The sequence below is a fragment of the Stegodyphus dumicola genome, chromosome 5 (assembly GCF_044657685.1).
Source record: "Stegodyphus dumicola isolate Sdum_Otavi_A_Nest chromosome 5, ASM4465768v1".
Classification (NCBI taxonomy): domain Eukaryota; kingdom Metazoa; phylum Arthropoda; class Arachnida; order Araneae; family Eresidae; genus Stegodyphus; species Stegodyphus dumicola.
The window spans coordinates 2,272,120-2,292,989 of record NC_140772.1 but is presented as its reverse complement, the minus strand read 5'-3'; the positions used below and the strand labels follow the sequence as shown (position 1 = coordinate 2,292,989).

The 20,870-nt window shown below is 34.3% G+C and overlaps 1 protein-coding gene and 1 long non-coding RNA gene across 9 annotated transcripts in view; one reads left to right on the top strand and one right to left on the bottom strand.

The window, feature by feature from the left end:
* LOC146997012 (transcription factor unc-3-like) overlaps positions 1-20,870 on the top strand; it is a 98,782-nt gene that overhangs the window by 17,306 nt on the left and 60,606 nt on the right. For 6 of the 7 annotated variants that reach the window (XR_015041067.1, XR_015041066.1, XR_015041064.1 and 3 more), the window contains exon 2: positions 3,835-3,903. Coding sequence is in view for 2 of the 7 variants with exons in the window: in XM_085816437.1 (XP_085672563.1) it covers positions 3,835-3,903 (69 nt within the window). In the remaining 5 variants the exon portion in view is untranslated. Of the gene's footprint in view, positions 1-1,538; positions 1,564-3,834; positions 3,904-20,870 lie in introns of those variants that run through there. The other variant, XR_015041068.1, reaches the window with a different exon arrangement.
* The window catches only part of LOC146997013 (uncharacterized), a 51,507-nt gene that overhangs the window by 20,842 nt on the left and 9,795 nt on the right, over positions 1-20,870 (bottom strand). The gene's annotated exons all lie outside the window — the stretch shown is intronic.

Here is a 20,870-nt window from a genome sequence, read left to right as displayed (position 1 = left end):
TCCTGTACGAAGGCCAAGACAAAAATCTTGAAATGTGCCACGTTTTACTCACGTACGAAGTTATGTGCAGTTAAGAAAATGCTCTGAATTTTTTTCTGATCTTAAAATCTAAAAAAATAAGAAAATAATAAGCTATAGCATAAAAATACATTTAAAAAATTTTCCTTTATCCTTCTCAAGAAAACTTCCCTATTTCTTTATAAAGCGTTTTTAATGTTTCTCTGGTTTTCAAGATTGCCATAAAAAAGATGGAAGAGAGGGAAAGAACGGTAGCGTTACATAAGATCTCTGGCTCTATAAAGAGCTAAAAAATTATGACTCTTTGTTAAGTTCATTTTATCTGGCGGAATTTCTTTCACGAAATGAGAAGGGAAATTCTCCTAGCATTTCTTTTTACACTCGATTCTGTTTTAAGCATGCTGGCATTGTAATCTGATTAAATCAAAACCAGGAAAAAAAAAAAAAAAAAAAAAAAAAGAGGAAAGAAGATGAAGGGCAGAAAGGAAAAATAACAGATACTACAGATTAGAAAATGAACATATGAAAGAGATATCTCTAATTATCTTTCATTTGCAGAATCTGTTTTTAACAAAAAGATACTTTTTTATCGGCTTGCCTTAGGTAGTATACAGTAAAGATAGTTTCGACCGAACTACATTTTAATTGACTCGAGAACTAGATGTAATTAAAGAGCACGTTACTTATAAGGAATAGGATAAAAATACATTTCTAATAGAAGAAAAAGTATGATTTTTATGAAATCGATGGCGGTAACGCCACAAGTTGGCGACAACTTCTAGTTTACTTTTTTTGGTACTATTCGGTTTCGAGGGCCATAAAAAAATTGCAGCGAAAATGTATGCGCGAAAGCGCCAAATCTAGCATACACGCCCATTTACCAGCGTGCCAAATCTCGCGTACGAGCTGATTTCAGATTGCGTAAGTTTATATAGTTCTGTATTTCTTAAGACGCCATTGAAATACTAGTTTAATTTTTAATTCCTTTTTTGATATCCTATGGATCTAACAATTTAGGAATTACCTATGATGAAAAGTCTGCGATAGAACTTTGGGTAAAGTGCAGAATAACCCACTGCTTGACGCGTTTTTAAGAATTGCACATACTCGGTGTAAAGATCGTGACTTGTAAAGATCATGACTTGTGAAGATCGTGACTTAAAGAGAACGTGAAATATAAATAATAGGACAAGAACTTGCATTTTACGGTGTGGCAACAAGAAGAGGATTCGAAAGATTTTTATATATATATATTTGTTTAGAGAGTTGAATGTTTTTTTAATTTTTTGAATAGTTGTAAGAGTTTTAACTGAGTAGTTAAGAGTTTAAAATTTTGATAGTTTAGAGCTGCAGTATTTATTTATTTATTTTTTTTGGTTCTGTTTTAAAATTTAAATAAAAGTATTTTGTTTATTCTGAAAAATTAGCTTTATTCTTCCTACAAGATTCAATATTCAGTATATTGAAATAAGGAAAGGATTTTTACTGGCGCAGTCGACAGGATCGGAGTTTCCCCGCATATAATTACGAACCAAAATAACTCAGGTGAGAGCTCAATTTACCTTGGAAACGTAAAATAGTTAATTAAGATTATGAAAAGTTAATTATTGTTTCCGTCATGGAATCTTAGTTTATTTACTTGTCAAAGTAATGAATACGCCAGTGTTCAAATGTAATTTTCAAAGTAATGAATACGCCAGTGTTCAAATGTATCTACTTTTCTTAGCAAGAAGTAATTGCGAGCAAATTAATAGACATTTTAAAAGAAATTTATCTTAAGTGTCTTAGTGAATAAAAAATGCTTTTGGAAAATATACTCGGTAGAATTAAGACATTATGATAAATAAGCATTTTCGCTTGTAATTTTTTTTAAATATGAATTCTTTTATCAAAAATAAAAGTTTTCAAGGAGCTTTTTAAGGTGTTTGTTTTCTTGCAAGTATAGCTAGCAGTAAAATTTCAGATATTCATGTGTATATCATCATATTATAATTATTAATGTTCACAGTATTTTTCCGCACTCGATATGTTTTTTTTTTTTTTTTTTTTTTTTTTTTCCACTCCGTAAGCACAAATATTTCAAAAATTATCGAATTGATGATTTAAATAAATTTTAATAACTTATCTAAAACTGTCTGTGTTTAGAAACACTGCAGAAGCAGTGGTAAAGATTATTTCATGCAGAAAACTTCTTGATAATGATCTTAATCCTAAATCAGTATACTGCTAATGATTTATATTAATATCATTGATAACAATATAGTCCAGACTCTGATGTCTTTCTCAAACTGCCTTCTTTAAAAATAAAATTTCAAATAAATAAAAAACTTATTATTAATATACATTGAATTGACTCCAGCCTAGAATTAATAATTCTATAACTTATTTAATTTCAATAGTATAGTCTAGTTACTCGCGTATGATTAATTACGGTGCGATCGCAATCTAGGTAAACTATACTTATCATTTACACTATTGCGCTTCTTAATGACCTGATGGATATTGATTTTTCCGGATAATTGCGTTTTCTTAATATGCTACTTCTAGTCCAACTGATTCCATTTGAGTTTTCTTGCTGTTTTATAAGCAATATGAAAACTTCTTATAAATAATGACTAGATAACCACTCCTTTGTTTTAGACTGGTTATGTACCTAATTCAAATCAATGTATCGGAATTTTAGTAATTTGTTTTCAAATTGTGCTGTTTACAGACAGAAAATAAGGTGGAATTTTCTCTGGAAAAAATTTAATGAGTAGATACATTATGTTTTTCATCAGCGTCCTGTTAACAGTGAGAGAAAGATTGAGTTCATAAGGCTAATTAGAAAGAAACTGTAAAAAGAAAAAAATGAACCCAAGCAGGATTTAGCAAGGAAGACAGGAATAATTCTACTTTATGCATATACAAAACTTCATTCTACTCTTAAGCCAAAACTGCAGACGATACTATATGATATAAATTTTATTTTATGGAACTCTTTTTCTTCGAATTTCTCAATTAAGTCTGGTGTTCAGAAGCAAAAAAAAAAAAAAAAAAAAAAAAAAAAATTAATATTAAAAAAAAATATTGTTATTATTTAATAGTAATTTTAAAACTCAGTTTTAAATCAAACGTTTAGTAAATATTTACGTAAATGAGGCAGAAAGAAGAAAATGTTATTAGAGTGTATCTCGTCATATTTCCTCATATTAGAAATTTTTTAGATATTTAATATGCTACGAAATATATAGATTAATAATTAATATAGATACGAAATGCATATCAATAAGAAATTTTTATCTAATTAACTTTAAAAAAATTAAGTTTACTTGAATCATAGTTTTTTTTTTTTTTTTTTTTACCCTTTTTAAGTATTCTGTGACTTTTATTCTGTACCAATTTTAAACTGCAGGCTTAACAGCTACACTCTTAATGATATAACAAAAAATTTCTTCTGCGTGTGGTGCATTTTTTGGCTTCTGAAGATTATAAAAAAATAAGTAAATAACAAATAATTTTTTTTTGTAGATTTTGAGACAATGAGATGGAAGTAATGTTTATAATAAAAGCTGCTCGACATCTACGAATTAAAATGAAGACTACTATTAAGTCTATTAATATAATCCAACTAATAATTTCGGGTGCCTTATAAATGTTTTCTGGAAATTATTGACACAGTCAGGCATAATTTAATTTGTCACTATGAATTATATTACAGAATACTGCATTTTTTCAATAATAGTACCTTTTATTTTTATTCGGTGTCTGGAATTAAAATATATGCTTCGATTTAATTTTAAAATGTAACTAAAGATTTCTTTTACCTGCTTTTAGTCGGTGCTGTGACAAGAAGAGCTGTGGAAACAGAAATGAAACACCCTCCGATCCCGTGATAATTGACAGGTAGGATATGTGTTTCTTGGTGTATACTTTTCCATTCGTTGCATATATATATATATATATATATATGCAACGAATGGAAAAGTATATATATATATATATATATATATATGCATTAGTTTTGTTATATATGTATATTAGTTTTGTAATACAATAGGTTATGGAGCAATAATGGTAAAATAAACTATTCTATTAATAACCATTTAAGCTATTATTATTATATAAATTTTCCAATAACTTGCAGTTTTATATTTCTTATTCAAAATAATAATAATAATAAGCTATTTTTTAAAGTCCTTAGTTTCTTTTAAATTGCTTAATATTAAATAAACAATCAAATAAGATCACTAATCGCTGCCACATCCAGCTCGTTTTCGATATTCATTCGCCTGATCTCTAAATTTAGTACAAATGTTTGCGCAGCAGATGGCTCTACAACTAGATCCAGTTACCCTGCCCTTACAGTACACCTCTGCCCGCCTTATATTCATCTTATATTCACGACAACAACAGTAGGAGGAAAATATGTCCGAATTTGCTTGAGTTTTAGTATTCTGAGTAATGCAGCTTTTAAAAGAGCGCAAGAACGGTTGATTATGTTGCCAAGAGCCAGTGGAGTAATTCATGACACAATTATTAAATAGTGTGTAATTTTTTATAGCTAATTAAGAAATACAGATATGAAAATTAATTTTAATAGCTCTAAATGATTTTGATTGAAGGTCGTAATCATTTATCGCAGAAATATAATCTTCTAGAATAATTTCCCACTCTGTTTGGGTAACCGACTGAGAAGATTTCTACGTCATTCACGTTTCATCTTCGAGACTTTTTTGTATAAATGACATTAGGATTTATATCCTCCAACAAAGGGAAGAGGAGACGCTAGTCAGTTGTCTAATTTTCAGAAGATTATTAAATTTTCTATCAGTTACAGATATGTTTCTTAAAGATAGGGTGCCATCTGAACCATGTAACCCTCTGCGTCATACTAAAAGACTACATGAACTAGAAACATTTTGGGATATCTTTTATAACAGCCAGAGGATTCTTTGTGGTGGAACAGAACATAAATAATTTTGGTTGTTAAATTTTTTTATTTAATGTTGACTCATTTCTTACTATCAAAACGATACTAAACCAGCAATATCTTAATTTTTCAAAGCACATAAAATAGTTTAATGGCTATTCACTTGTTTTTAAATATGGAAAAGTATTATAGTAACACATAAGGACATCTTCACAGCATCTATATATTACATTGGCGAAATACATTTAAACAATGAAAATGACAGTACGAATGTTATAAATTTGCGAAGAAAACTTTAAATATTTCTGCAAGCAAAAGGTCATACAGCACATTATTTTAGATTTGATTATGAAGTTGTTTTGTTATTTTTCTAATAGTCTACTTTTTTCTATTCTTTATTTATCATTTTTCAGTTTTCCATATTTAACTATATATATACTTTCTTTATTTATCATTTTTCAGTTTTCCATATTTAACTAGTCAAGGTATGTTTCGTAAAACATACGTAAAATGCTGCAATATAAATTACATAAATTTTAGCGTGAAAAATCAGCTATCGGAAACAATTTTCCCCCCTATGTTGGAAATTATTTTAGAAGCTTATAATCAGACTAAAAGATATTTAAACAATTCAGAAAGGTTTTCAACCTATAATACAACCTAAAATATATTGTATATATATTGGCTTTCAGATTATCAAGATATGCATTGAAGCACACCTGAACTTGCTCTCACTTGCCACTAAATGCTTAGAATTAATTGAGAATGTATTAACAGGGATTCAAGTTTGCCGTCTCTCAAACTTGTAGTCAAAAGACTATTTGTAATCTCATAATGTAATTGATTTCTTTCTGCAAATGGAGTAATATTATATTAAAAATTACGTCATTTCAAAAAAGTGGTATTTTGCTTGAATTCAGCTATGTTCTACTATAGAATGGCTTAGGTATTTCTCAGGTTTTGAGAAAAATTTTAACTGCAGCCGGAGTTTTCTATAAGACAGTCTTCAATATTTCTTTACTATGATTAGAGATTGCAATATCAGCAGGGAAGTCCATTATTCACTTGATATTTCTTTTAGCATTAATAAGACTAATACTGATATTAGTTACAAAATACACATTGTTCATTGGGACCTTAGTTTCATTCGGAAAAATAAAGGTCCATGCCCCTGCAAAACACGCACAAGAAACATCCGAGGCTGAACCATAAGCCCAGCATCTAGTTAACGTAAGCTGAAAAAAAAAATGGATTTATATTAAAAATTTTTAGTATACGAGACATAAAGTTCGGCCAGTCGGAGACATGAAAACATATCACATTTCTGATTTCTGTTCACATTTGTTTTTAGAAGTAGAGGATAATAAGATTTCCAGTTCCAAATCTATATAAAACTGTAAAATTGATGGGAAGATTTCAGGTTAAATTTCAGTTACGAAGTTACTGCAAAGTTTGACATTTAATCAATAATTACCTTGTAGTATTTAATAATTTTAGCGCACGATTAAGTTTCTGTAGTAAACTTCTTTAGTGATAAGTTTTTAATTTAAAAATATATTTTTCATTAAATGTTGAATGCAAAATGCACTCCGTTGCTTTAAATGAACTTATATGCTATTAAAGAATATTTATTTTTTTTGTTACACTCTTATCAAATTTTACTCTCATAATTTACTCTTTTTCCATTTCTTATATTTCGTTAATTTTTTTGCCATATATTCATTTCGATTTAACATATTTTATTTCTTATCTGTCTAAGATAAATTTTATTTTATCTAATATATTATAATATAAATAATAAGATAAAGAATATATATAAAGAATTAGAATAGTTAATATTTATTATAAAACCATATAACCTATTTATCTGTATAGAGATTTATTTATATAATTTTATTATTTATATATGTAAAATGAAACATAGTTCTGTTACACACGCAGACTATAACAGCGTTCCGTAGAGTTACGCCATTTTTAATTTTAGAAATTAACTCTATTTGATACGGAAATATTCGTACATTTAGAGCATAGCATTGAGATAAATATCTATATTGAGGTAATATATTTTCCTTTGTGAATTAGGCGTAACAACAAACGTTTAGCTAAAAAACACTCTTGTTTTCCTCATTCAAAAAACATATTGCTACGGTAAAATAAATTTTGAGAAAAATAAAACATTTTAGAAGATAATTCAGAACTGCAAAGCAAATATGCTATTTGCGAAGGAAACTAAATTTTCAACCAAAAATTCTACGAAATATACGAATAAAACTAACTTTGGTACTTTTCCGTTTTGCCGGCGCAAGCGATAAAGTCGCCAATAATGGTACAACCCATGCCAAACGAAATATTCTCGCTGGTAACCTTTTACGCCTCAATTTCAAAACAAGTCGCAGCTTTTTCTTATCAGATTGATTGTTTCTTTCAATACTGGCATATAATTACATAGAATTTTTATCAGATAGTTCAGTTTTATGTCTAAGGCCATTTTCGGTAATAAAGTTAATTAGGATGCAATCACAGTGCTTACCCGAAGCCGAAAATATAGAAAAGGTAAAGTCAAGGGTTAAATTCATCAATTCTAACGAGAATGCATTAGCGAAGTAATGCACTGCAGTTTTACATAATTTCTGAGTAAGCTATTCGCACGAATTGAAATATTTCTTGCATTTAAACTTGTGTTCCAAATTAAGATTTAACTTGAAATTAATGTAGATAATTACTGAGAGCATTAGATTTTTGTAGAGTAGTTTACGTGAGATGAGATCGCTTGGGGTCACGTGATATAAACCGGCGAATCAGAATGTTGAACCGTGAAAGCATAGTAAATTCTTAAATTAATGTGTTTTTACAAATTTATTGTCTTTATTTATTGGCTTTTTATAAAATTTTAAGCGATATTAAAATGTTTATGCCTTCTTTTTTAAAAAGAATTCTTAGAACTAACATTTTTTAAATATTTTTTACGTGTATACTGTATGTTGTCGCCAATAAAGTCTGCTTGTCGAGATTTGCGCCGGCGAAACGGAAAAGTACCCTAACTTTCTATAATAGTTCATCTCATATATTTTGTATCATCATCTAATTTGTATAAATAATATGCATATTTCTAAAAGAAGTTTAAAAAAACTGATTCTATACTGTACAAATATTTAAAAAAAAATCATTAAAATGTATTCGCCACTGTCAGTTAACCCAGAGTCTTCAACAGGCGCGAAAATCAGAGTAACTGCATATATTTAGTCTTGTCTTTGAAGTATATTGTCGTTCTTTGGTGGATTTTACCGGAGTTCTTTAAACACTAGATTTTCCTCTTAATTACAAATGAAATGTAACTACTTTGCTGCTGATTCAATAACACGTTTTGCACGGTTATTTTCTTAATTTTCAAAAGGGCCAACCAGCGGCGGAGCGGCAAAATCGTTGATCACTAGCGAGCCCACCATTGGCAGTGTGGTAAAGTCGCTGAACACTGGTAGTTCGAATCCCGCGAACGGGCTAGCTGCATGGAGTTTTCGTGGTTTTTCCCATGTGTAACATGTGTTTCCCTTGGAAAGTTCTCCACGAAGGCATCCCTCCCCTTAGGCAGATAGCCCTCGAGGCTTTGCCATAATCACACACAATACAATACAATACAATACAATACGTTGATCACTAGTAGTTGGATCTGGGGTTTGAATCCCGGCGAACGGGCTGGTTGCATGGGCGTTTTCGTGATTTTCCGTATGTGTAACGTGTTGTGCGAGCAAGTTTTCCTTAGAAAGCCCTCCGCGAAGGCATACCTTTCCTTAGTCAGATTGTTCTCTAGTGCTTTCCCATAAATAAACCAAACTAAACTTCACTTTAAAAAACTTCTTAAAATTGTAGCTTTTTGATGCTTTTTCACTTTTCACTTTTTCTGACATTTTTATTTATTTTTATTTATTTGTCTTTTTAGAGCTCAAATGATTCTTCCGACAATCTTTTTTTTCAATTTTAATGAATTAGCTATTTTTTCGTACACATTTTCTGTACAATTCCGCCCCGCCCCATTTTAAAGAATATTATAAAAGAATAATTGCACCGAATTCCGCTTAGTGTGATATGTATTCCTTGTATTTCATGTATTGATTTAATTTTTTAATATATTTACAGTAGGTTTCACATTAATGATTAGGAAGAAACATAAAATGACTTGTCATTTAAGACAAAGTAAGTCAAGACAAGTCATTTAAAACAAGTTTGGTCAACACTTGAGTTAGTTCTAAGAAAAGAGCATTTTTATTTGATTTATACGATTTGTAGTTTATTACTCAAAGTACAGAAAACAATCTAGATCCCGGATGGAGCTGTACTGAACTGTTCTGTTTAAGAAATTGTACAATAGAACTTCTGTTTTTCAAATTTAAATAAGTCGAATGGAATGATGAAGTGTATATTCGAAATTGTTATTGCCTTTTCTCATTAGCTTGTAGAGACATTGGGTATATTTTTGGAAGCCGGAGAGATGAAAAATTAGCAACGCTTTCCCCGGAAATCGAACCGCGGACCTCTGGAATACCGGCCCAGCGTGCAGAACCACTATATTACGAAGGCAGGAGAAATACCTTATATACTCCCCCTTTTAAAGGGCGACTGGGATTTTTAGGGGACTCATTCGCCAAATCCTGGGTGTGGAGAATCCTCATCCAAAATCCTTTTAGTTAGGGTGCTACTGTAGAGACATTAGGTATATTTTTGAAGCAGGAGGGATGAAAAATATGCAATCGTGTTCGCTGGGAATCGAACCACGGACCTCTGAAATACCGGCTCAGTGTGCTGACCACTACACCACGAAGGCACGCTAGGAAGGCGGGAGAACAAGGTCGTAGCTAGAATTTCTAGCGCCCGGGAACAAATAAAGAATCTGCGCCCCTTTCTGTGTGACAGAAACGGAAAATATTTCATTAAAAAATTTCGTAGCATGACTTTGGTGCCCCTTGGATGCTGCGCTCGGGGACAGATGTCCCCCCTTGCCCCACCCTAGTTACGCCACTGCGGGAGAAATACCTTATAAGCTGAGCTTTCGATTAATTGAATGTCCCTTTATCTCCCTTCAGCTTCTGCTCGTGGAGGTTCCACTGCATTCCATTGCGCAAAGAGAAAAACCATAAAGAAACATCCACACAACCAGACAATTCTGTTGGAAATCAACCCCGTAACAAAACTACAAGTATTCTGTAATCTTATCCTCTGAGCCACTTTAGATAAATTCAATGAGTGTTACATCGCCATAGGACGATGCATACTCCAAGTATTACCATACTTGTAACATACCCGATAAAAATAGCACTGGATCTGTAGACTGCTGCTCGCCCGCTAGGAAACGATAATGGGTCGCGTGCCAGGAAGCCTTTATCAGACAGCGTCCTCGCTTGTTACATCAAAGACCCTCTAAAATTCGAATCCCCCGATTTGAGAGTCCCGCTTTAGCTCGACTGAACTGTCATCTCTCGTAGCTTTCTGAACCTCGGTGGTTTCCTTTAGCTGGCTGTCACAGAGACTCAATTGATAACTGGAGTCATTACTTATATTGAAATATTGAAATTAAATTATTGATTTAAAAGCAGAAATTAATTGAACTCCAGGGAGAAATTATTACCATTTCAGGCATTCCAAATTTTGTTGTAATTTCACTTTTCTTAAATATTTCATAAATTAGAGTAAAAAAATTGATACAACAGTGGGAGAAACATTTCGTATGATTTTTTTACCTGTCATTTCGCAAAGCTGTTCGCTGCAGTAACGCTTATGTAATTGCAATTAATATACTCACATCTAATCAGCAAAATTTACTGTACCGCATCTTCTGATTGTAACACTTTTAGAGCGGCTGCATTTTTAAAAAACCGCTGCGTGTTGACCTATTCACATACGTATACAGAAGAAATTTAGTAAATTTAAAGCGTGTTTGCTTTTCAGAATTTATTAATGACAAGCGTATGAACATATTTATGTTATCAGTTTATATCCTTCATGTCAGTGCTATATAGTATCTTTCATACCATAGCTTGAATATACAAGTAATACGGTTTCACTAGACGACCATCCAGAAGTCAATGCATTTAATTCGGCTAAGTGTACTTTCTAAAGTAAATGAATTAAGAAAAAAAAAAAAAAAAAAAAAAAATTGGAGCTAAAAAAAAAATTGAATCAGAGAAAGGCTTGAGCTTTCCTGAAATTTTCTTTGAAATTCTTACATAGTTTGCAGAGATCATTTTATGTTTAAAGTTGTTTTCAATTCGAATTTTCGGATTTTTAAGAGACAGCTTTAGTCTTAATTTTACCTCTTGCCGTTTGAAATATTCTCTCAAAACAGGGAAATATTGTGGGAGGTAGCCCAGATTCAACAGAAGAATTTTTCTTCTGTTAACCTTGTTCAAAAGGAGGAATGGAAAGCTTAAGAAATCAGACTTCACTGAACTGTCAATCTTTCGTGTTATATAAATCTAAACATTAAAGAAACGAAGACTGGGGAGAAATTAGGCGTACCATGCTTTAATACAGCCCAATACCCAGAGGTTTATATAAAAACGATAAGGAATTTTTAAATACCCTTGAAAACATCATATTCGTTGAAATACATATAAAATACAAAACTATTTTGTGGCCTAATAATTGATTTGTTAGCAGTAAAAATAAATCAGTTTACCTTTAAATGTACGGGCCCACCAGCGGCCGAGCGGTAAAGACGCTGAACACTGGTAGTTCGGTCTGAGGTTCGAATCCCGCGAACGGGCTGGCTGCATGGGCGTTTTCGTGGTTTTCCCCATGTGTAACGTGTATACGAGCCAGTTTCCCTTAGAAAGTCCTCCACGAAAGGCATCCCTCCCTTTAGGCAGATAGCCCTCGTGTGCTTTGCCATAATTAAATACACCACACCACCTTTGAATGTACGAAAATAAACTCAATTTTTTTCTGTTAAATGAAACGTTTCAAATATTTAAAAATAACTTCCTTGTTCCTTCCTTGTTTGTAGCGTTAAATGAACACAATATAGATGATTTCCGTAGGCTCATTTTTTCCTTTCTTTAAATTCTCTTTATCCATGAATTCTGTTTTGTAACTTTTAATAGATAGACTATCATATGAATGAATTGAATGGTCGTGCATGGACCCTCTCCACTTCTTTATAGAGCATGCGTGATGTCCTCCCTAGAGCAGTTGGAACTTCGATGAATTGCACATGGATTGTCTCTTGTAATGGATTTTGTTTGAAGATAATAACGAGTCACATTTTCAACATCTCAACGTATAATGTTTCTTTTCAACGAGTTGTTTCTTCCTTTATATTAAGATCCCCACCTTCTTACTCTATTATTAGTTCATATAAACACGTGAAACGAGTATTTTAGCTACTTTTGGCGTCATGTTTCCAACATTTTTCTGATACTTTGTGCGCCCTATAGCTCCTAAACGCTTGTCCCTCTGCCCTAAGATTTCCCAGTTCTTCTACTTGTGACATGAGCTTTCAGAAAAGTATATGGAGTTCCTTGAAACCGGTATCAAAGGTAGGTAGGTCACGGAGGACTGGAACGCCTGGTGTCTAACAGAGGTAAACAGGCATATGTTCCACTTCCTAGTCTAACTACAGCAAAAGCTCCCTGGAGCCGCACGAGGCAGCACCAGGAGATTATTGAGGTTGTCAAAGGGAAGTACATGGCCTTACAAGGGCATTAGTAGGATTATATTACAGATTGAAGAGGCAAGCTGTGGTGTTACAGATAGTAGGAAGTTAAACTGAAAATACTTTACAATAAGACGTACACATAAAAAGACCTAAAAACACATAGGCAAACAATACACAAAACACAATGCGTAAAATGCATAAACAGAGAGCACATAAAACAGGTACATACACATAGTCACTTAAGGCACAAAAAGACAAATGGAGTACATGAAGTCACACGAGAGCTGGAGCACAAGGTTAGTGTAGGACTGTTGATTTTTCCGATAATAACCCTATGTGCTATATCTGACTTCGAATCTAAAATTTTCTGAAAAACACAAAAACCTTGTCTAAAACTTAAAGGTTTATTTAACTGGAACTTCAACACTGATGAAAACTTAACATCACAAACAAAAACTTAACATCCTGGGTGGAAAACTTCAAAGTGCTTTAAAGTAACAGCTATGCCGGCACGGTGAAGAACACTTTCCCTTAAAAGACAGAATCCATCTAGCCCTTTCGGCGTATATCTCCATTCCGCTGAATTCAGACATCCGCTCCTACGTGTTTTGGACTTAAACGGCCAGGCTGGAACTGGAATAGGACTGGATCAGGACCGGAACAGGACTGGAACAAGACGGGAACCGGAACAGGACTGGATCCGCAACAAGACGGGAACCGGAACAGGGCGGAAACCGGAATATCTCATCCCCTGGCTTCCGCCCCGGGCAGGTCTATTCTGGCTCGAACTAAAAGGAACTGCGGTGCCACTAAGGAAAGCACCTCCTTTTATTGCCGGCGGTTGCCGTTACTACAGGCGACTTATGCAAATATTTAACATCCTTCCACCTAAGGAAAAAAAAAAAAAAAAAAAAAAAAAAAAAAAAAAGAAAAAAAAAAAAAGAAAAAAAAAAGTGAACTTTCACATCAAAGTAAAACAATGCAAAAGAGCCTTAATATGCCAATCTGTCCGGCGGAGTTACAGTTCTACCAGATCGTGTTACAGGCCTGACAGATTTATCATCTATGTTGAGTTTAAGTTCAGACAAAGAATCTTGTTTTTCATTCTGCAGCTTCACGGGTACATCATTTTGCGCTACCTCTAAAGGATACAGAGTTCGAACTGCTCTAAGCAAAATTCCATTTCGGGTCTTTACTCTTGCAAGCCGATCCATTCCATCAGGTCCTGGAAGTAGTTCTATGACACGACCAAGTTGCCAAAAAAGTCTTTTGTCACTACTACCGATCAAAACAATATCATCTAATTTAATAGTAACTTTCCTTTCAGCTCTTTTATGCGAAACCTTGAGAATTCCCAAATATTCTTTACGAAATCTATTTTTAAATGCTTCTCGTACAGTTTGAATATACTGAAATCTTCTTTGTAAATTACTTGATTTAATACCGTATTTTATATCCCGCAAACTACTAGTTCTAATTTCTTTTAAAAAGTCGGCAGGAGTTAAAGCTTTAAATTCAGGATCGGAAGGAATTACTGTCAACGGTCGGTCATTAAGAATCGCTTCACAGTCACACAGTATCGTGTACATTTCTTCATAATTTAAACAAGCATGTTTAAGAACTTTTTTAAGGACTTGCTTCATCATTCCGATCAGACGTTCCCACCAACCACCCCACCATGGAGCACTTGGGGGAATAAATTTCCATGTTATCCGCTCATTGGCTGCCTGCCGATTAATTTGTTCAAAATCTATTAATTTAAATGCATTTGAAGCTCCTACAAAATTAGTTCCATTATCACTGTACACAGTTGTGGGTTTACCTCTTCGTGACACGAACCGATGAAAAGCCTGAAGAAACACTTCTGTAGATAGAGAAGTCAGCAACTCCAAATGGACCGCTCTATAAACGGCGCATGTAAAAACACAAATCCATGCCTTTTCTTTGTTTCTCAACAATAAAGGACCACAAAGGTCTATACCCGTTACTTGAAATACTGCTGAATCATTTACTCGCTCTATTGGCGGTGGGGCTGATATGTGGTCAACAGGTGCAGCAGAATATCTCTTGCAAGTAATGCATTTACTCAAAACAGAACGCACCGTTCTTCTGCCAGATAACAACCAAAACCTTTCCCTTAAGGTATTCAGTATATATTGTACACCTGCATGTCCTTTCTTTTTATGTTCTTCCATAATTAAATTCCTAACTAATGGATGTTCTCCTGGTAATATTATAGGTGTTCTAAACTCTAACGTGTCATCTCTTCGAAACGCACCAGTTTTAATTCTTAGAATTCCCGCATCGTAAAATGGACTAAGAGTTCGTAAGCGTGCGTCTTCTATATCCTGAAACGATTCCGATTGAATCAAGCGAATAACAACCTTTTCTGCAAAATCAATTTCATCAACAGTGAGTTCACCTTTCCTTTTTTTCTTATTTCTGCAATTAAAGAAAAATCGTTGAATCCAACCAACAACTCTAACTGTTTTTCGATAGCTAGAAAATCGCTCACTCAAACTAAACCTTTCAGTAGACACTAGAGATGAAACCACTGCCTTTTTTTTCTCGCTGGCTATTTCCGCTTCATCAGTTATAAATTCGGCACTCGGCCAATTTTCTTGCGATTTTAAAAGCCAGCTCGGACCCTCCCACCATTTTGACCGGGAGAGTTGGCGAACTGAACACCCTCTACTTGGAAGATCTGCAGGGTTAAGGTGACGAGGTATATGCCTCCAATCCTCCACACGTGTCAAAAGCCTTATTTCCTGTACTCTATTTTCTACAAATGTCCCCCATTGTTCTTCCCTTTTTATCCATGCAAGGACAGTAGTTGAATCTGTCCAGAAAAATATACTTCTGGCCTCAAAGTCTTTTAGAGCGTCTGCAGCAAGACGAGATGTAATAGTTGCTGCTAACAATTCTAATCTTACAATGGTAGTTTCCTTTTTACCACAAGGGGAAACTCTAGACCTAGGCTGAAGCAACTGTACTTTAACTGATTCAGGTTCTTCTACACGAATAAAAACTACTGCCGCATACGCTGCTTGACTGGCGTCACAAAAAACATGGATTGAACACTGTTTTGGCTGATATCGTATCCACCTTGGAATTTTAATGTTTTTCAAAAGAAAAATGTCCTTTACCCATTTCAAAAATTTACTTTTAATTTCGGTGTTAACTTCTTCGTCCCATTTTACTTTTGTTTCCCATGTACGCTGTAATAACATCTTAGGTAATATAAGGACTGGACATGTTATACCGATGGGATCAAATACTTTATGGGCTATTGCCAAAATACTTCTTTTCGTAACTTTCTCGAAACAAAGATTTTGTAAATTAGCAACATTTATTTGAAGAGTATCGCCTTGTCTTTCCCATAACAAACCTAATACATTCGCAATAGATTCTGTTTCTAAACTACAGTCGGTATATTCCCAACCCCGCAATTCAAATTTTCGTTCTGCCATAACATCTGAAGATACTTTCATGAAGCGCTGTAATTCATCTTCACTTCCAACACTTGTTACACAGTTATCAACATAGAAACTATTCATTAATTTAACAATAATGTTGGAAGAATATTTTTCATCTGCATCATTTTTCTCCAAAATTGAATTTAAGTGATATTGAATAACAGCTCCAAGTAAAAGTGGACTACTAGTTACACCAAATACGACTCGACAATGACGAAAATGCTTCAAGCCATCTTCACCCTTTATCCAAAGAAATCGGAGGAAGTTTCTGTCACTAGAATTCAGGCCAATTTGTAGAAAGGCTTTACGAATATCAGAAATCACCCCTATTTTTTCTTGGCGAAATCTATTTAAGATTGTAGGAATAAATGAAATAAGGTTTAATCCCTTTTCAAGACAATCGTTGAGACTCGGAGAACCCTTTACTTTAGACGAAGCGTCAAATACTGGCCGTAACTTCGTAGTACTATGTTCCTTAACAACATGTCTATGTGGCAAATAATGATGGGGTAAATCTAATTCATTTACGGGTACTTCCTCTATTATGCCCTCTTTGAGCCATTCTTGGAATATATTTTCATACTCTTGGCGAAGATTATCTATTTCAAGTTGCCTAATCGTACCGTGCAACCTTTTAAGCGATAACTCAAAATTATCCGACAGGGGAGGGTGCCCTTCCAACCAAGGCAAAGACACTACAGAGCGGTCATCTTCTATTTTTACAGTATCAAGAAAATGTTGCCTCGTAGCCTCATACAATTCCAATTTAGTCTTTTGTTCGGATGGGTCCGTAATACCAAGCGAGTCGAGGGCCCATAAATCAGAAATACAAGCCTCTTTATTCAACATTGATGTAACTAAGAATGTTGAACCTTCACTATTCAACTCCCCGGTTTTTCCCATAACCGTCCATCCTAACTTTGTTTCAATAGCTACAAGACCGTTTGAAATTTGTTTACGATTCCCCGTTAATAATCGTCCTGCAACATCGGCTCCTATTAAAATTTCTATGGGTCCTTCTAAACGATCTGTTAAACTTATTCCACAGTCAGCAAGCTCTTTAAGCCATATTCCTTGTCCAATAGAAGGTATACTATTACAAATAACAGGCTGACTTAACGCATCAAAATTACAACTGTACGAGCCAGACATATTAGATAAATGAATTTTGTAAACTTTATGTTCACACAAACTGGTCGTTGTACCGCCAAATAATGCGTGGCTAAGGTATTCCTTTACCGTATACCTGTAACCCATATCTTGAGCTGCGCTTTGTAGAATATATGACCTTTGAGAACCAGTATCAATTATAGCTCGAGCCGAACGAGATTTTTTTTTTATCTCCTTTAATTATTACTCTTATTGTTTGCAGCAAAACCTTAGGAGACCTTGAAGAAATGTTGGCGAGTGTTTCAGCCTGATTTGGAGGCTGTTCCGTTGCCTTGTCTCACTCATTTGTGAATGGCCCTTACATAGAAAAATATGATGCCTTTTGCCGCATGTAAAACAAACTGTTTTTAATCTACACCTCCTGACAGAATGTCCAGATTTCAGACACAGATAACAAGAGCGTGTCCTTTGGACCAAAACTTCTCTTTCTGACAACGATAAGTTACGCGCCTGAAAACATTCCGCAGAACCATGATTTATACTGGAACAAAATATGCAGCCTTTTCTAGCTTCATTAGAAGAAGTAAACAGTTCAGCTGCCGTAGGTTTTAAGCGAGGTTCTCTTATCTTTAAACCCGAATTCCCTTTCTTATTACCGTGAGCCAATCGATCGAAAACATTGAAAGATTTAGCTGCTAAAGAAATTCTTTCCTCACTTTCAACTTCACCGCGCAAGAAACATAAAAGGCGCTCAAGGTCAGATTCCCTTTCTCTTAACTCGGCGTTTTCGCCGGTTAAACTTTCTGATCCTTTACGCGAAAACCTAAGTCTCTCCCAGGTTTTTAAGACTTCATTCGGCAATGCTGATTCTACCAATGGATATAATATCGCGCAATATTTGCCTCTATTTATTCCCAATATCTCCAAGGCTCTTAGATTAGATTCGAGTTCATCATATAGTTCCCGCAAAGAATGTGTACCTTGTTTTTGAATAACAAGGGTTAGCAAATCACGAATATAAATCTCCGTTAGTAATTCTTTGTTACCAAAACGAGTCTGCAATGCTTCGATTGCGCTCTTGTAACTATCGCCAGTTGGCGGAAAGCTTTTAACTATTTCCTCTGCAGGAGAATTCTCCATAGCCTGTGCTAAATAAGCGAATTTATCATTATTATCTAATGTAGGATCTTTATCAATCTTTTGGAATTGCCCCCAAAATCCTAGCCATTTCTTCATGTTGCCGTCAAAGATAGGCAATTTAATCTTCGGATAATGTAACATTTTATTCTGAACAAAGGACGGATCAATTAAAGTTACATTCGGGGTTCCAAAAGTGAGATCTTTTACTTTACTTTCCAGAAGTCTCCACCTATCAAAATATAATTCAGATTCATCTATTTCCTTAATAAGTAAAGTCTCGTCTGTAATTTCTTTAAACATTAATTCTCGTATTTTCATTTCAGTATCAAACAAAATTTTAGCTTTCTCGGAAATAACTTTTATTTTAATTAATTTTTCTTCCTGATTATATTTAGTTTCTTCATTGTCAAATTCATTACAAGCTTTACTGAATAGTCTTCTATATTGAGTTCTTGCTAATTTTAAAGCTTCCATAATTCAAAAATAAAAAAGTCGCTTACCTTGCAGATAATATCCTGTCGCTTGATGCCAAATGTTGATTTTTCCGATAATAACCCTATGTGCTATATCTGACTTCGAATCTAAAATTTTCTGAAAAACACAAAAACCTTGTCTAAAACTTACTTATAAGGTTTATTTAACTGGAACTTCAACACTGATGAAAACTTAACATCACAAACAAAAACTTAACATCCTGGGTGGAAAACTTCAAAGTGCTTTAAAGTAACAGCTATGCCGGCACGGTGAAGAACACTTTCCCTTAAAAGACAGAATCCATCTAGCCCTTTCGGCGTATATCTCCATTCCGCTGAATTCAGACATCCGCTTCTACGTGTTTTGGACTTAAACGGCCAGGCTGGAACTGGAATAGGACTGGATCAGGACCGGAACAGGACTGGAACAAGACGGGAACCGGAACAGGGCGGAAACCGGAATCTCTCATCCCCTGGCTTCCGCCCCGGGCAGGTCTATTCTGGCTCGAACTAAAAGGAACTGCGGTGCCACTAAGGAAAGCACCTCCTTTTATTGCCGGCGGTTGCCGTTACTACAGGCGACTTATGCAAATATTTAACAGGACAGTTCTGTTGTACATAAATACAGGTACATCTTGAATGATGAATGATGAGTTCGTGAATACTCATGTGTGCAGAAGAGTGCAGTTAGATTGCTAAGGCGTTGATTATTGTAGCGTCGCTAAGAACATAGATAAAAAACACTAATAAAAAAGCACGACGATGTTGTAGCACTAATTATTGGGCAGTGCCCCAGCAATTAGTGCACCGTGAGGCACACAAGCGTTCACTAACACTGCATAAGAAGATGCTTGTTCACATGCTGTTGAAAGGATTACATATATATCATTAAGGAGGCATAATACATCTCATTAAGGAGAAGTCATGTATTTGCGAATTGTTAGTATTGCCATTTTAGATTGGTGGGAACGGGAGCTTAAACACACAGTTGTGGTGAAGCACAGATATTGCAAAATCCATTGGACTAGTGCTTCGAATCTCCTCCCCGTTTTAAAGGCCCACCAGCGGCCGAGCGGTAATGTCGCTGCACACTTGGAGTTCGGTCCGAGGTCCGAATCCCGCGAACGAGCTGGCTGCATGGGCGTATTCGTGGTTTTTCAAATATGTAACGAGCCAGTATCTCTTAGAAAGTGCTTCATTATGGCATCTCTCCCCTTAGCAATATAGCCAATGAGGCTTTGCCGTTATCACATAAAACAAACCAAATCTCCCCGTTTTAGGAAGAATCGTGCAGCCGAAGAAAAGTAAAATCAGCGAAAATTACTGGTTAGATCTGGGAACAAACCCCGTGGAACAGGTGGCTTTTTTTTCCGGTTTTCTCCACGTTTTACATTAGCACGAGCCATGTTCCTTAGAAAGCCTTCCTCAAAAGCATATTTCCTTTATGTTAAGGGGTATTGGAACCCAAAAATCTTCAAAAAACGGTGACTGCGGATTTTTGTATTTTCAAATTCTCTACACTTTTATTTTTCTAAAAATACCATTCTTTAATCTCTATGAAAATTATAACTGTAGAAAATCGAGTTTTAATTTGTCATCGAATGCTTTGATAAACGAGGATTTTTACATAAAAACGCGTTTTTCTCCAAACGTGATTTTTTTTATACTCGATTTACCTTTTCTCAGGAACTACTGCTCAAAGGTATCTAAAATTTTTATGGCTTATTCCTAATGTTTAATAAAATGAGCTTTTTGTGATAAACTAAGAAAAAAAAAATTTAAAAATGTTTTGTGTGAGAAAAGTGCTAAATTTTACTATGCCTAACAAAATATTTTGTAAATTACTCTAAAATTCAAAATGTTTCAAAAGCTCATTTCAGTATAATAAGATTAGTATACTTTAATTACTCCAAAAATTTCAAGCCTGTATCTACAGCAGGTTTTGAGAAAAGGTACATTGAAAATGGCCAATTATTTAATATTGTCGGTATAAGGGTTGCTGATACCCTTTAATGAAATTGGCGTGCTCTAACATAAACGAAATAATTCGTGAACTGTGAAAATACCGCTTCAGTTTATAGGGGCGAAACCGC